Source organism: Buteo buteo, chromosome 10 (genome assembly GCF_964188355.1).
Source record: "Buteo buteo chromosome 10, bButBut1.hap1.1, whole genome shotgun sequence".
NCBI classification, from domain to species: domain Eukaryota; kingdom Metazoa; phylum Chordata; class Aves; order Accipitriformes; family Accipitridae; genus Buteo; species Buteo buteo.
This window is the reverse complement of record NC_134180.1, coordinates 18,860,692-18,877,667: the sequence shown is the minus strand read 5'-3', so window position 1 is coordinate 18,877,667 and position 16,976 is coordinate 18,860,692. Positions and strand designations below refer to the sequence as shown.

At 34.7% G+C, this 16,976-nt stretch overlaps 1 protein-coding gene across 1 annotated transcript in view; it reads right to left on the bottom strand.

Annotated features, from left to right (window-relative positions):
- The window catches only part of KIF14 (kinesin family member 14), a 35,367-nt gene that overhangs the window by 14,482 nt on the left and 3,909 nt on the right, over window positions 1-16,976 (bottom strand). The window contains exons 4-21 of the mRNA XM_075038857.1: window positions 15,569-15,656; window positions 13,299-13,397; window positions 11,650-11,702; window positions 11,266-11,296; window positions 10,806-10,913; window positions 9,563-9,679; window positions 8,805-8,923; window positions 8,327-8,499; window positions 7,830-7,977; window positions 7,654-7,717; window positions 7,257-7,441; window positions 6,395-6,497; window positions 6,006-6,166; window positions 4,975-5,122; window positions 4,113-4,265; window positions 3,440-3,566; window positions 2,754-2,847; window positions 1,597-1,735 (exon numbers count right to left, since the gene is read on the bottom strand). Coding sequence (XP_074894958.1) covers window positions 1,597-1,735; window positions 2,754-2,847; window positions 3,440-3,566; window positions 4,113-4,265; window positions 4,975-5,122; window positions 6,006-6,166; window positions 6,395-6,497; window positions 7,257-7,441; window positions 7,654-7,717; window positions 7,830-7,977; window positions 8,327-8,499; window positions 8,805-8,923; window positions 9,563-9,679; window positions 10,806-10,913; window positions 11,266-11,296; window positions 11,650-11,702; window positions 13,299-13,397; window positions 15,569-15,656 — 2,110 coding nt within the window. The remainder of the gene's footprint in view (window positions 1-1,596; window positions 1,736-2,753; window positions 2,848-3,439; window positions 3,567-4,112; window positions 4,266-4,974; window positions 5,123-6,005; window positions 6,167-6,394; window positions 6,498-7,256; window positions 7,442-7,653; window positions 7,718-7,829; window positions 7,978-8,326; window positions 8,500-8,804; window positions 8,924-9,562; window positions 9,680-10,805; window positions 10,914-11,265; window positions 11,297-11,649; window positions 11,703-13,298; window positions 13,398-15,568; window positions 15,657-16,976) is intronic.

Here is a 16,976-nt window from a genome sequence, read left to right as displayed (position 1 = left end):
GCAATTATTTCTAAGGTAGAAAAAAAGAGCATTCTGAAGTGAGAAAGCCTTTGTATTTTTCCCTACCAGCACCTTCAGTGCTCCAACAGTTGAGATATCTTCCTCTGCAAACTTCACATATGCTACTTATGCCAGAATATGATTCACATTTGGAAATAGCAAGCATACAAATATTTATTTATAAGTTATTTGAAACAATTTCTACTCATTTTTCAATACTGTTCCAGACTAAACATAATACAAATATTGGAATGAAAAGAACTTATATGATCAGGAGAATCACAAATTGAAGCACAGAACAAATTTAGACAAGCTGCTCTCAATCTAAAACCTGGTCCTAAATATATATTTTTCTTTTGTGCATTAATCAAAAAAACTCCAGACTAGTATAGCATGAAATACAAGATCATTATCTTTCCCTCATGTTAACTAGCTTTTTCTCATCTCCAATAACTTTCCTTCCTTTATCCTTCGTTATTTCACCACAGTCTAATAAAACAACTTTGAATTCATATGGCAGAACCCAAAAAACAAACAACATGCTATGATCAGCCCTGAAGATTGGAAAATCCCAAAATACTCTATTACCACTAAAAAAAATGAAAGTACTTTTAAAGGCCAACTAAGAGATCTGAGAGATTTTGTTTGTTTGCTTATTTGGGGGGGGTTGGTTGGTTGTTTTCCAAGTAGTTCTTAAGCCTCTCAAGTGTTTGGCTCTAAAACACAGAAAAAAAATGCAATGAAAACACTCTCTGTTCATATGGAGTCAATAAAGATAAACTTATTTCTTACAATATTTCTCTCTTTAGGAGATAAAAAAAATGTACCATTTTCCCAGCAAATAAGAGCTGATACTGTAATCTTATGTGTATTCAATAATTTGGAACCAATGTCTACCTTTACATAATTACAAAGATTTTACCTGATGGTTATAGGGGGTTTTGTGGATACAGAGTCAAATGTAGGCACTGTTCCCACTTCTCCCTTTCTTCTATCTTCCTTTTTGATACAAAAGATAGTATGATATGAAACAAAGTACTGCACATTTAGAGAGATACAGTACAAAAATACAGTTTATCTGATTAGAAGCAATGGAATTCAAAAAAGGAATTAATATGCACCCTAATTGTCAGATTAAAGAAAAAAAGATGAAAAATGCCTTTAAAAACTCCCATTGAAGAACCTAAAGCACATATAGACAAAAGCAAGCAGTAGCAAATTAACTTAGCAGAACCGAAGAAAAATAAAATATAGTAATGAAAATTTAAGTGATACCTTAAAAAGTCAAGTTTTCTTCTAGAACAGATAAACAACTGAACAACCAAAAAAATGACAAAGCAGTCCTTGTTTTACTACTTCCCACTCTGTACACAAAATGACCTGAATAAAATAACTAATTTCTACCGTCCTCTTTCTGTGTGATGTACAAGTACATATACATGTGTTGAATAAAAAAATAACCATGTGTCTTGGTGTTTAAGATCACATAAAAACCAGAAGAAGCCCCCAATATTTTCCTCCTGTATGGATTACCAGAATCTTATCTTGGACAAAATATTACTGATTATTAGTAGTTTTTCTTCAGTTGTTACTGACCTCATAGAGTTCTTTCATTGCTGCTAGTTTGCATTCAAATTTCTCTAGGCTCCAGAAAGTTGCTATTCCCAGTTTGATGTTACGAACCTGCACCTGAACAGAAGACACTGTTCCTGTTTTATCATCAATTTTGTCGTGCCTAAGAATTTGAGAAAGTTTTAAAAAAATTAAAGACAAAAAATACTATTCATATTGCAAAAATAAACAAGGTACTTGTAGATAGGATTATACAGAGAATAAAAATGTGATTACAAACAGAAATTGCTTGAGACATCATGTATCTCAAAACAAACATTAGTGTAGCCATTGAAATTTTTATGTAAAGGAAAAAAAGGAATCTCTGCATTCAGAGATAGAAGTAGTTACTAGCATACAAGTTCCTGGCTCTCCAGACACTCAGAACCAAATACATGTTACAGAATTCTACTGGCACAGTTCTTGGTGAAGGATATGAAAAGGCAACATCTGAACAACACAGTAATACATACACCTACTAGGAAGTCCTAGCTTACCTGCATTTACTGTAGCTTTTTTTTTTAAAAAAAATGATACAGAGTTTTCTCTGCACTAATGTATCTGTGCTTACACAAAGAACACCTGACCAATATACGGGTTAACTTCTAGAACACTCTTAATCTCCGACTAACAAGTAGCATGGCATAGCAAGAGACCTGTGGAGTGAAACAACTGGTCCCAAACACTCGATACCCACTATAACTATGTTCTGAGGTTTTTACTTTGAACTACCTCTGCTGTGGTCCTGTGAACTGAACACCCTCTAGTGGCTGGCACACATTCCCCGGTTTAGTTCTGTCCAAAAGGAATGCAGTTAATGTGTTTTAGGACCACTTTAATATATGAACCAAAGCAGGATGGACATGGGCATCAGCAGATTCACCTCCAAAGCACACTCAATACACAATTAATTGTCTGTAGACATACCTTTAAAGTCCTGATCTAAAATTCAAATTTGAAATTCACATTTCAAACTAACAAAGCTAAACTACACACTTAACTAAACCTAGTTTGCAAAAGTGATTTATCATCTTCAATTTAACAAAACTGTCAAAAGAAAAACAAACAGCTCCCTGCACATCCAGAATCCACCCCCCAATTATATATATAACCCCTTACAATTAACTAACTCAGATACTCACCTGCAGAAAACAGTGTTTTTCCCTAATTCATTACTAATGGTGTTGGCCTCTTTGATCATCACAGATAGCTTCAGAGAATTCCAGCTAAGTGGAACTAATAAAGAATATAGCACATAATGATTAAGTGGATTGAACAATGTCAGGCAACAACTGTAGGGTTAGAAAAAAATGCAAAAAAGAAGTGACAACCAAATGTGGAATGGAATTTAGCTAACAACAGTTCTGTGAATTCCCAATACATTGGGAAAAAATGACCCTCCCAGCCAAGATAACCCTTTATAAAAGGTCAGGTAAAGGGTATTTCAGAAATAGAGGCATAACACCAGACACTATATATTAATCTGAGAAAGGAAGTTAAACAGAATCGTTTCTGTTACTCCAGTTTCCCCAATTAATGCCTAACCAGTTCAGCTAGAAGGGGGATGGACTATTTAAGTAATCAGGGTAAATACAGACTGCATGCATATCCACCGAACCACCCCCAGTGTGATTAAAACACCTTTTAGCATGGTCTGATATGTACAGCTTACGAACAGAAAGGTTCGCAGCAGCCAAAGGGCTCTTCTCATTTAGGATCATTAGAGAAGCATTAGAGGAAAAGCTCCTGGATCCACATCCACTAAATCCAAGCCCACCGAGCAAAAGAGAAGTCAGCATTACCTTTGCAACGTTATATATATACATACTAGTCATAGTTTTATTCCCACTTCCACGATTCTTCTGAAGCATGCGTATTTCTTCGGCAATCTTCTGCTTCTCAGCTTCCAGAGCTTCAAGTATCTTTGCATGATGAATTGTATGATCTTCTAGAGCCTTGGAGGGGGGATTAAAAAAAAAGAAAAAAAACAAAAAAAGAAAAAAAACCCTCTTAATGCTGTTTATTGAAGCACAATTTCTTGTTGCTGTCATTTTAAAGACTCTCAGAGCAGGATAAAATTTATATTGGACATCTGCTATATGAATATGAAAACCTTCATCTTCAAACTCAGAGTTTTCTGGTTTTGCTTAGATATTGTTATGCTTAAAAAAGCACTGGAATTAAAAATAAAACTTAAAAAAATTAAGTCATATTTGTTGCAGCAGTCAGATATATATGAACACCAGACAAAAAGCAGTCATTACTTATATTAATCCCTGAAGCCATAAGAAATAAGGTCAGCATTAGTTTATCCCCAAATTTAATACAGTATCATACCCAGAGTGTAAACAAAACATCTGTTCTTTTGCATAAAATCATGCAGAACTAAAAAAAATCTTCAAAAATATTTCATTTACAATGATGCATGTAAAAAAAACCCTCAAACAAAACACAGTTTATCACCTAAAAAACTTTTAAAAAAAAAAAAAATAAAAAATTACCTGCTTGGTAGCTAAGGTCTCCATTTCTAAACGCTTCTTACTGAAGTGTAGTTCTAGCTCAAGGTTTTGCTTTGCCTTCTCTAGCTCCTGTATTTTAGTTGCAGCTTTTTGGTTATTCAGTTCTTGGATTTGCTTCTTACGAGATTCTTCTCTCTAATATATAAAAAGGACAGATGAGAGGAGGTATGCCACTTCTACAGCATTTCTGACCCATCCCATAGGCAGATATTCAGGTTTATTGTCTCTTCAATACATTTAAAACAATGCAGCCCCCGTGGACTACTCAGCCCAGTGTCAGCAGTGAAAGGTTACATCCTAGTTGACAAGCATCATGTTATGTGATCTATAGCACATTTAAGAAATAAGATACTCCATCATGATTATTGTTTTACCATGATGTACTAGTCTATGTCAACTTCTGCATATTGTAAAAGTATTGAAAAGACTAACAAAGTAGCATGCAAACTTGGAAGAAAAAAAAGCCATTATTAACTAAAACACTGTAGTAATTTAAAAGTCTCATAGAACAAGTTAGATTTGGTAGGGATTTTTCTTCACATATAAGTTACGCTCTCATCAAATTCACACTGGATTAACATTTTAGTTCCTGACTAATTCTACAAACCAAAATCCCTAGAATAATTCTGAAGGGGATACCTGCTTTACAGCTTCTTGTGTTAGTAAGGGTGACTTTTTTTTTTTTTAAAGAAGAATGAGCTTAGTGTTCCCTAAGACACTGTTATAGTATACAAGACAAAAAATAGGAAAACCTCAAACAAAAAACAAACAAATAGAAACGCAATACAACAGCTTCTGCTTTATTTTATTGATAGGTTTTACGAATCATGCAACAACAGCTTACCACCTCTGCTTCCAGTGATTTTATTTTGCTTTCATAAGCTTCTTTTTGTGAGGTCAGTTCTTGCTGAACCATCTCTTTCGCAATTTGGACACTTTGCATCATTTCTTCCTTGGCTTTGAGTCGTGCCTCTTCAATTTCTGATTCAAGCCTACAAGTGGAAGTATCATATGTTTAGAACGCTGTCTTTAATCTTACAGACTGCGTAGAGATTATAATTGTTTCTTCTATCATGACAGAACCCTCCAATTTTAACAGTAAAAAGATGAGGGGTTCTTTCAGTTGGTTTGGGTTTTTTTTTTTTGTTTTGGTTGGTTTTTGGGGGCTTTTTTCAGAAAAACTTTTATACTTTATCTAGATCTTTTTGATTTCATAGGGAAAATGTAGACACTGGTAAAGATGGAAGACATTCCAAATTTTTAAAGTCCACTTGATTTCCATTTTTATTTTATTATGTACCTTTCACAAAAATTAAGAACCATAATAGAAACTCAGTAAATCATGTCAAGATGCAGAAAAGTAAATTTGAAGTCAATGAGTCTTGTGGTTTAATAACTCCCAGGAATAAAGCAAGCACAAGTAACGCTTCACTGTCTCTCCAATTCTCCACCACCACAGAAGACCAAGTTTGTAACTTTGGGTTCTTCTCGATTTTCCTAAGACAGTTGCTTTTCAGGGTTTAAATATCTCTAAAACATCAAAAGTCAGTTTCAGACTCATTATGTGCTTGGAGAGAAATGAATCTGAAGAGATACACTATCTTGAGGGTCTCCGGAGCTCAGTGATTCTTTAATAGTGGTCTACGTTCTTGACAACCAGACTAGATTGTGGTGATCACCTCTTACAGGTATACATTCATTTCAGCTAAGTCTGGGACTTCATTTCCAGTATAAATTGAGTTAACAATAACCTTGCTATTTTCCAACTTTCCTTATTGTGAAATAATTAATGATCTTCAGTTTCTTATTTCTTAAACTTATTGCACGGTTGCATTAACAACTGAATTTGTTTTTAGAACAAGATATAATACTTACTGTGTTCTCTGTGCAATAAGAAGCTCATTCTTCGCAAATTCAAAATCTTTTGGACTATCATGCAAAAACATAGTCCCACAAGATGACCTTTTAATTTTCTGAACTTCTACTGGATGATTAAACCTGAAATAATGGTCTCCCCCAAGGATCACTCGATCACCCTATTTGGAAAGGTGGAGGGGGAAAAAAGTTTGTTCTATAACTTTCAGGCTCATAGGCAAATTTACAGTGCTTATAACATAATAGGTGGGGCTAGAAATCAAAGAGGAAGAGATAAATATTTACAGTTTCAGAGCCTTCTAAGAAAACCTTCAGTCTGAAGTTGTAATATTAACAAAGCAAAGAAATCCACACATACACATATTACTATTACCAAAACAGTTACTTACATGATGCAGAACTGTTGGGTCTAAAATGCATTTCCCATTTACGTATGTCTTTGCTTCTCTCAGTGGAATAATACTCACTTCACCAACAGTATTTTTTATAACACTGAAAACAAGAAACATTTGCAATATCAGTAGCTCATGTTAATTGCAAATGATGTTTGTTATAGACTAAAACTCATGCTTTAGATAGTGTCCTGTTATTGTTTTTCCAGATGCGGATTGTCTTCATACTATTTGGTTACAACATACATAATTAATGAGTGACAATCTATATTTTGGAAGAGAATCAATATTTAAATCTAAGAAGAATCTGCTGCCAAACAATTACTACAATACCCTGTCATCTGAGCATTTCTTTGATAATGCTTGATTTCCCAACAAACCCACATCTTTCATGTTTTCAGTAACTGATTAGTTAAGTTTCTTATAGCAATTTGTCTGGGATCAGTTGCATAGAATACACTTTAAATAATATTTCTGCAATATGGCCAAGTTGCTCTCTATTTTTAGTTTTAAGTAAGAACTGTCAAGGCATTTCGCTTTTCCATTGAACTTAATGTAATAGTTATCACACATTATCATTTCATCAGGTCCTTATCCAGCACTTCTGCACAAATAGAAAACTTTGCTACATGAATCAAATTAACAAAGAAATTAAAACACCTTGGTTAACAGATTTCTGGAGGGAACAGAAGGACGTTACTTTAATCATTGAGCAGTACAAATATTATGCCTAAATAGTATTTTCCTGGATAGAAAACCAAATTTTGTTACTGCCAGAAGGAAGAGTGACTCCAAAAGAAAGGGAAGGGTGAGAAGAAATATTTCCTGCTCTCGCTTAAAGTATAAAAACACTACATACCAATGGTCATCAGCAATTAGCACTCCGGAAAGCTGGATATCATGTTTCGAGTTTGGTGTATACCTTCCAACTGTAGTTTCTCCTTCTTTGATCATATACAACAGGACCTCAGAAAGCTGAGGATCTTCATTGAGATTGACAAGGTTTGGTAAATGATTGTCCATTTTGAATGCTATTCCTGCTTTCTAGATAAAAGATAGCTCTGTATAAATTAACAATTTACTTTGTGTGTTCAAGTATCTGTATTAAATTTTTCTAAGTCATCACAGTGGTCTGTTAAAAGAATAGAATTAAGAAAACCCAATCTTACAACTACTAATTCTGCTGCAAGGCTTGCTGATGTTATATTTTCTGTACTATCTCCTATAGGAAAGTGAAGCGGAGAAAGAAAACGTACCTGCAATTCTTTTATATCTTCTAATTTCCTTTTTTCTGCTTGTTCAAATTTTTCTTTCCAGGCCCTTAATATATCGAGAAGAAAATAACACAACAGATTAGGAGAAAAGGAGAAAAATTACAGCATGTAAATTTTACCATTTCTATTTTGAAGTAAAACATTAATGACTGCCCAACCTTTGCATTTCTGCTGTGTCCCTCTCCTGCTGGTGCAATTTTACCCTCAAAGACGTTATTTCCTGCAAATAACATCTGTATTTTTCAGGATCAGTGTTCAGAGCGCTTTTCTGAGCTGCCTTCAGTTTTTCAATTTCAGCTTTCAATTCTACATTAGATAAACCAGACACACAGTATGCACAAAAAACAAAGACAAAATAGGGTTTAGACATTTCAGTACAATACTAGAAAATTCATCCTGTCATTTAATTAAAAATAAAACACCTTCCCCCATTCCATGTTCTCAAGTGTAGCGTAAGATATCATCTGAACTTTGGCCAAAAAAAGCAGCTCACAAAAGAATAATATTAAAAGGAAGATATCCTAGGTTGTATTAGCCTAGTTGACAAGTAGTCAGTCAACACAATAGACTACCAGTAACAACAACTCTTACAGAGCAGTAAGTTAAACACACATGCAGATGAAAAACCCTCAAAGACTGCAGAAGTCAACCCCACCTGTGATTAGCTTGGCATTCACATCTTCATTTACTTTAGCAATGTTGATAATTGAACAAGCTTGTTTTGCATAGCGAAGAGTGCTGAGTGTTTCTTCAGTACTGCTGGCAGCTGGACTTACTGTAGCAATCATAGCAGTTTGTGAATTTCCACCAAGACTTTCCTTTAACAACCTTCATTTGACAGGAGAGTAGAAGTCAATCCCTGGCCACCACATTTAAAAAAAATTAAAACTTCTCAATCTGAACAGATTAAATACAAAACACCTAGGGTCTTGCTACTTGTTTGAGAGCGATTGTTAGCTACCTAAAATACAAACCAAAGTCCTGTTTGTCCTTTACCTGATACAACACTCTAATTTCTTCCCTCCATAGGACATTTGAGAGAGAGGGAGGGAAGGAGGGGAAGTGATGCCTCCTGAATAGAAGAGGATGAGAAAGATTTTACTTCTATATAAAAAATCCTGAAGTATACATACCAAGTAAGGACAGATTCCCGGTAAGGAATGAAAGTTTTCTTTCCATTTTGAGATTGTTTAGACAGTGCAGAAATAACCTTTCCAAGGGTTAACAGTGATTTATTGATACTCACACCCTCCTACATAAAACGAAAATAAAAATAATTATAAATACAGTTGTATTTTCTTCTGTGATGTTATTGACTGTACTGTTGATTTAATTGTGCTTATTCAATGTATGGTACAGCTGTAACATAGTAAATGTCACCACTGATGTTAAAAAACAACAATAAGCTGCCAGAGTATCCTAGAAGATCTTCATTTCAAAAGAACAGAGACCCTGGCTTTAAAGTAAGAAGTGTTAAGAACCATCAAACTTATGAGGGCAGCCTGAAAGAAAGTCTCTTATAAGAAACTCTATTTACTTAAACCCCCCAAAAAAGGGGCAAGCCCCAACTCCATGCAATATCCAATTCATGATTTGGAAAGTCATGTGGACAGTTTTTCCTCATTCCTTCTAAAGGATCATTAGGCCTGCATAGTGTGGGGAGTGCTGTCCTAAGCAAGATCTGGCCTGCCATACTGCACAGTCAAAACAGCTTCTTAGGGCCACCCAACCTCATTAGCAATATGCTATGCAATACTTAAAAGCAGAAGGTCTACATATCCTTTTATAACTACAGTTCCTGCCCAAGAGTCCTGATAGATGAGGATGCTTTGGGGTTTAGGGGTATTCTTTGGAGTCTGTCCTTTTCCACAGATTTCCAGTCTTGGTTTACCTTCAGCCTTTCTCCAGTGGTCTGAGCTGTTGAGCAGCATTCACTGCCAGCTAGATCAATTAGATTTATGTGACTGGTAAGCCTATGATCACATTGTTCTTCATCCACAAGTTTTACCTGGAAAAAAGGGAGATGTTTGCATTCAAACCAAAACAAAAAGGCCAAGGACAAGCAGAAATCTAACAAGCTGTTCACTTTAAATACATTAAAAAAATCTACACTTCCATTTACTTTTTGACAAGGTACCTTCATGTACATCCCTTGAAGGAGACTAAATTCAGACTTTTAAACATAGTATCAATTGTTTGCCACTGAATAACCGTATAAGCATAAACTGCAACCATAACAGATTAGCAAACTAGGGGTTTGGATCTGAAGTTTGACTACTGTGGCTATCCAATAACCATGGAAATCTTTAGCTGTTACTGACTTAGACCAATGAAGATCAGCTAAGTAATAAGTGGAAAAGTCTCGGGACTAGTTCTGATAGAGAAAAGAAATAATCTAGTGGTGAGAACCATGAGCGGAAGAAGGAAGGAGATTAGGAAACTGGGCCAAAAAAATTAAACCCATCAAGAACAACAAAAAACCCAAAGCAACAAGTTATTTGTGCATGGAGAAAACTGACAGTCTGTAGACTTCTGAGGAGCTCTACCTATTTCACTTCTGTTTTCAAGCTCATCTCACTTAGTCATGTTTTGTCTGTTACACATCTGTAAATCAGGTGAGGAGTTGTAGTCCCTATATGCTGGAGACACATGGGTGAGAGACATCCTGAAGTAAGGAAACATTTACTCTGTGAACTGTGTTGCAACTGAGCAGAAACTGCATCTCCTACTATTGTCCCAGCTCATCGCCTGCAGGAACTCAGCACAGCTATCCACTTTGCATAGCTTAACCTTCTTAGAAGCTAAGATGTATTGGCAGCAGTGTGAAAATAGGTCTGGTCTCAATTAGGATTCCAGTTACATCTCAAAACTCACACTCAGATGCTTGGAACTACTCCCAGATCTGCCAGTCTAGACATATTTATATTACTGCTATAAATATATGTAGCACAGACACATCAGAAACTACTCAAAGCATGTAAAATAAAACAAGTTTTGCTGTGAAGAAAGACATGTTAAAATGCCCTGTGCTTTATTCATCTTCTTCAAGTATATTCTCACAACAGTTTTCTAGGCAGCACACAAAATAAATTTTTACTACCTGGTTTGAACAGATATAAAAAACCCAGCAATACCTTGGTTTGTGTCATGACAAGGGTGAAGACAGAATGAGATCTAGAGCTCTTGTCATTCATTACTGTAGCAGCTGTTGCTCTCTGCTTATTTCCTAGTTCAAGCCAACTCTGTAAAAGATAAAAGTCAGGATGTGAAACCAAAACCTACTTTGGGTAGTTAACTGAAGATTAAAACATTTGCAAATAGAGTGATTAACACAAATCATGACTCTATAAGGGACAAATTAAAACTTAAGAGATAACCATGTGAAGAGAGTGACGCTTGCCTGTATGCATCTACTTAGCTCCCTTATATAGGGCTAGTCTTCATTAGCCTTTTACAAAATCAACTGAAATATCATAGACTACTGGACAGTCTGTAAAGCATTTTCTTCCCATCCACGGAATTTAGTTTTCAGCAGTGAAGAAAGGAACAAGTAGAAATATTTACATTCCCTTTTAGTAAAGAAAAAACTCTTACCTGGATATCAGAGTAAGAACTGACAACATTCCTAAGGTGAGAGAAAAAGAAAAGCTTGGGTTCAGATGGTTTTCTTTCTACATTTTCCCCTGCTGCCTGCATTCTGAAACATTTCCTCAGTTACAGACAAAATACAAACATACCATGAAAGCTCCAGTTGTCTTGAGACTCCCACACACTTATTTCACTAAAGCAATACGCTAAAGGAAATGTGTCAAATCAAGCTAGACATGGGTACGCATTTTCATAAAACTACATGACACTAAGATCTTGCCTAATTTACTGGTGAGTACACAAGCTTTCACAGAGCCTCAAGATAATAATTGGCACACTCTTTCAGGATTACACCATATACCTATTAAAATGTGAACAGTTAACACTTACACTGTCAGGCCTTCCACATATGGACCTAACACTGGATGTTCTCTTACACGAAGCTGTTGAGAATAAAAATAAATAAATTAATTAAAATAAAAATTATTAGGAGTGCATTAGCTAGACCTAGCACTCAGGAATATCTTAAAATTAAGAGAAAGTCTATCTAGTATGACATTTGTCAAACAAAACCTAGTATGAATCATCTAGAATGATATTTTTCAGGAAAATACCTACAACTGAATTTCTCCAGCTGCCTGAGAAATCACAGCAGACTGTACCAGGCCACTGCTCACAGAGCTAACTGCAAGAACATGTATCTTATAGAAGGCATTTACATCAGAAAAAAAAAAAAAACAAACCTTTTCTGCAACAGAAATCTATTATGTTTCCAAATTAAATAGCTTAGCTCAAAATCATTGACAAAACTCAGATGAAAGCACTCCTGCTATAAACAAGACAGTATACTCTTTACTTCTGTATAAGTAGTCCACACAAGTCCCAAGCTTAGGATAAAGGACTTATTTCAACAGCAAGTTGAAAGCAGTGTATCTTCTTTATCATAAACTAATACTCATAGTTTATACACAAGTGGCCAGTATAGTGTTCAATATGTCAAAGTACAGAAAGTAGTTTTTTTTTTTAATAAATCAAACGTAATAAATTCCTTCCCTACATCCCCTACTTAACACAAATTTCTTTAATTTATGGTTTTACATATTCTAACATACAAGCATTAAAAACTAGCTGAACTAGTTTAACTAGTGATCCTTAACTAATTAATCAGACAACTGAGTTCCCCCCCACACCTTCTTGGGAAACAACCAACCAACCAACTGAAAAAAAAAAAGGAACTTCCTGACAGCCCCATAGCACTAAGTAGTAAATAATCCAGGGGAAAGAATTGGGAAGATATTATCCACTTCAGTATTAAGCTCTTACATGATAGTAGTTTTCTGTAGCTGGGCAATGTAAATACACAGAGGAAACAAAGTAGGGAAAAATTCTGCCTTTGCAAGTATTAACATTTTTTCATTAATATACTATGGACTGCAGTTAGATATGTAGAGGCAGTGGCAAACAGGCACCCCAGTAGATAAACAATAAATAGATATTTTCAGAAAGTGAATGGACATTTCAGTAGTGTTGAGAACTGAGGAGACTGTTGGATCAAATACAATTAGGCAAATACTTTTGTCCCCCGTCCCCCCCCCAAACACCATTGGAAGCCTCCTGACACTGTCACCCGTCTACTTTAGAACTCAATCTAAATTATAAGATTATAACTCAAATTATATTGCACAAAAGACTTAATATAATCTGGAGATTTAGTTAATAATATTCTAAAAGTTTTTTTTATAAAGGCTGATAAGATCATCTTCATTTTGCAGATAGATATGTTAACAATTTTGAGGTTCTACTGAATTGCTTTGTTTCTATTTCAGTGAGATTTTGGTTTTGCTTAGCATTTCTGAATTGCCAAGCATTTTGCTTAAAGTCATATAGTGAGATTATTTTTTTTTTTTACTTGAAACCCATTATTCACAACAATCTAAGGTACATAGATAACAAAACAATGATCACTTGTCATTTGTGTTTACAGAATAAATGCCACTACTTTGAGATTATGCATATACTTCTTTCTGTGAGCAACTTACTGGTTGTTTCTTCTGTCCACTTTCAGCTTTAAAGACAAGCAAATCATGAATTTTCTCATTGTATACTTCAAAAAAGCTCATTTCAAGATGATACAAAATCTAATAAAATTAATAAGAAGAGTTATTAATATAGTCCACAAAACATTTTCAGCATCCTTTGTTTCACAAATTAACCTAGATTACCAGATCCTGCTATTCAATGTTACAAGCATTTGTACTGAAGGGACTTTCCAAGAAAACAATATCCTAAACCCGGGATATGCTATTGCCAAGAACACAATTTATTGGAATTCCCTCCACAGCCGTTCCCAGATGACAGCTATCAAGCTTAAAAAAATGTATATACATCCATCTCAGAAACTTCAGTGTTGGGTTTTTAGAACATGAAAACATAGTTTTGTTTGCACCTGCACTAGTTTCATTCCCTTCGGGATTGTGCTTCTACAGCATGACACATTGTCAACATCCTGACATGGAACAGAACAGAAAAATAAACCTTGATTCTACCTAGAGCAATTTAAAAACAAAACAAAACAAACAAACAAACAAACCTAACAAACTTTCACAAAAACACATCTCCTTCCTCTGAAGGCATCCAGGTAATTTTTTTATTTTTTTTTCCTTCTTAAATAGAATGGAATTTTCTTTAAGAGACAAGGAAGATTGTAGCAAAAAACCTTAAACATTGAAGTAAAAAATATAAGATTTGAGACAATTTGCAGCAGCAGAATCACTCATTCACAATGCATAGGCAAAGGAACAACAAACATATCTAGCATCTCTGTGTATTTTTCGAAGTTATACTCTCTAGCCAATTCCGGTAATAAATAAGCTTCTTAGATTTCTCAGTGCCTATCAAATCTACCACAGGATCAGAATATTATGTGTTCACTGGTATTAGGATTCAAAGTCAAGAATGCAAACATAAAGCAATAAAGAAATTTGGAATAGTTAAAAATGGAAAAGTTTGCCTGCATAAGCTTAATTGAATGTTAACATCTACTGACCTGCGAGTCAATCCTTACAGACATGGACAAACACACAGAGAAAAAGAATGCAAAGAACAGCCTTTGTCACCAGCATGTTTTGCATCAGATACTCCTTACCCAAGAAAGAGCTGAAATATAAGTTTCTAATCCTTTTCACAATTTTAAGAGGCATTCAGAGTTTCTAACCACAAATTATGATTTGTGTTATTACCACAGAAAGCTTTAGATGCACAATTCAAATCTCAGGCACTGTACTGTAATCAAGCTGGTTCCTCAAAAGTGATTCCGTTCCAGAAATTCAGTCTTAGAAAAGCCTTAACAGTCAGACAGAAAACTAAATGTATCTGAAGAATTCCCACAACCCAACCCCCTGCATACCTGCATTCTCCGTTTCAGGCTTTTCTTCTTAAGATATGAAATGAGTAGTTCAAAAAAATTTTTTAAGACTTTAAGGTAATTGCATCTCCAGTTATGATTCTGTAAATTTACTGTTACTACACCAATTAGTTGGGGCAGAAACAGAATGTAACCCTTCATTAAAATACTCTGTAAAGGACTACTACTTCGTTGTTTTTAAATCCATATACCATAGGTGTAGGACAGGAATTCAAATCAAAATACATTGTGATCAGGTGAAACATTCCTACCCACTCTCAGAAGACCACTGTTTCATATAGAGTTATGGACGAATAAAGATCTATTCTCAAAACAGAGAAGGAAACAAAACATTATTTACAATGAAAATTTTAAAGTCTTAAAAAAAAAAAAAATCCAGGTGGGAGTAGTTGATTATTTTTTTTTACAATTTTAGCAAGAATACTGAGCTAGAATACTAGAATTAGAATACTATTAAAATGTATTTTGCTTTGATACGTGACAATGTTTAGATAAATTCATATTTTTTAGGTTCTATTTTGTATGCCTCCACTGAAAGTATGGAACCCACTAGGATTTCTTTTTACCTTTCCTTACATAAATATTATCTTGTAAGTCATGCTATATAGAGGAAAGATCCTAGTCTGGTGACACATCAAGAAAATCATGCCCATATTTCTTTTTTACATAGTTGTCATTAAGGAAGCAAAACAACGTTGATTTTAACTATTTAGGGAACCCTGTTAATCAGAACAGAAGTAAGATTCAAATCAACAAAAGAATACAGACATTAACAAATGGATCAGCACTAAGGTATAAAATGAAAGAATGAAACAGATATCAAAATACTGAAATGCATCAGTTTCCTCATAACTCAATATAAGGTCAATAGCATAAGCATACCACCTGTTGTTTGTCCATTTGTGCTATTTGAGTGAAAAGATCTTCACAAAGTCTTGGAATTATTCCACGGTCTTCATCAAATCCCATCATCCTGTATTTACAAAAAAACTGCTAGTTCAGTTTTGTAACTGTCTATAGCTAGTTTTAATAATAATTGTATAGTTCTAAAGTTGAAGTGCCACATGCTTCTAGGTTAAAAAAGTAATAAGCGACAGAAATAAACCTGATCTAAGTTGGCACTTGCTTGAGCGGAGAGTTGGACAGGATAATGTCCAGAGGCCTTTTCTAATCCATCCATTGAAAAATAGGTTGAAAATGTAAGTAAAACTAAAACCCTACAGCAACTGAAGAGTAAGCTATACTATAAACAGTAAACTTATAGACATTTAATATCCTAACATGCATGCATTTTATTCTCTGCACACTGACAGTGTAGTAACCTAAGACCCTCTCCGCCCCTGGTGTAGTTTTTTCCTGTCTAGTTCTGCCACTGCAAAACACCGGTGTACTGGACTAATTCAGCTACAGCCCAGAGACGCACACAGCTGCACAACATAGTTGTCAGCAGAAATTTGTTGTGTACACTTGACCTGAAGACACAGTTATTACTGATATTAACTTCAGCCTTGCTTAAAATACAAAGGGGTGAAGGTAAGTAATTGTTTACTAGAAAGTGGAGGAAAAGAAAAAAAACCAAAAAGCAATGAACAACCAACAAACCTACAAATAGGATAACAATTGCAATACTGAGCATATCTTTCTTTTAGGCCAAGGTAAATAGACATTATACGTAAAAATTAGTTCCTACTTAAAAAGGAAAATCCTACCTCTGTATAAGTTCTATATTGATTATAAATTGAATAGAAACATTAAAATTATGTTAAATTCAATAGAAACATTTCTGGTCCTCAACTACGTATACCAAAGTCTATAGCACGTCATGGGAATTATAAAGCTCATAGAACTGATTTTAATAGATGCATGCTTGGAAACAAAACAGTTCACTAGGCATTCTATTGAAAAATACACACAAGGTGTATAAAATTGGCTATAAACTCTCATAATGTTACAATATATCCTAGACAAATGTTACAAATAATCCTAGACAAGTAAAAATTAGATTTCAAATAAGCAGTGCCACAAACATCTGGATTTTTTATTTAAGTTCTGAAACAGTCAGGACCATAATTAGAATGATCTCTTAAAGGTCTTGTCCAAAAAACATAATATACTTTAGAACATGTCACTTTACGCAAAAAATGACCAACAGTGGTGAACAATGGCACTGGGATAGTCCGAGAAGCTCTCAGCATTAATAAAGGTTTTTCTTCACTAAAATGTCTGGAGAGAGCTTTTATTTTCTTCACTAGAAGTAGAAAGAGGTCAGTGTCAGATAAATAAAAATATTCTA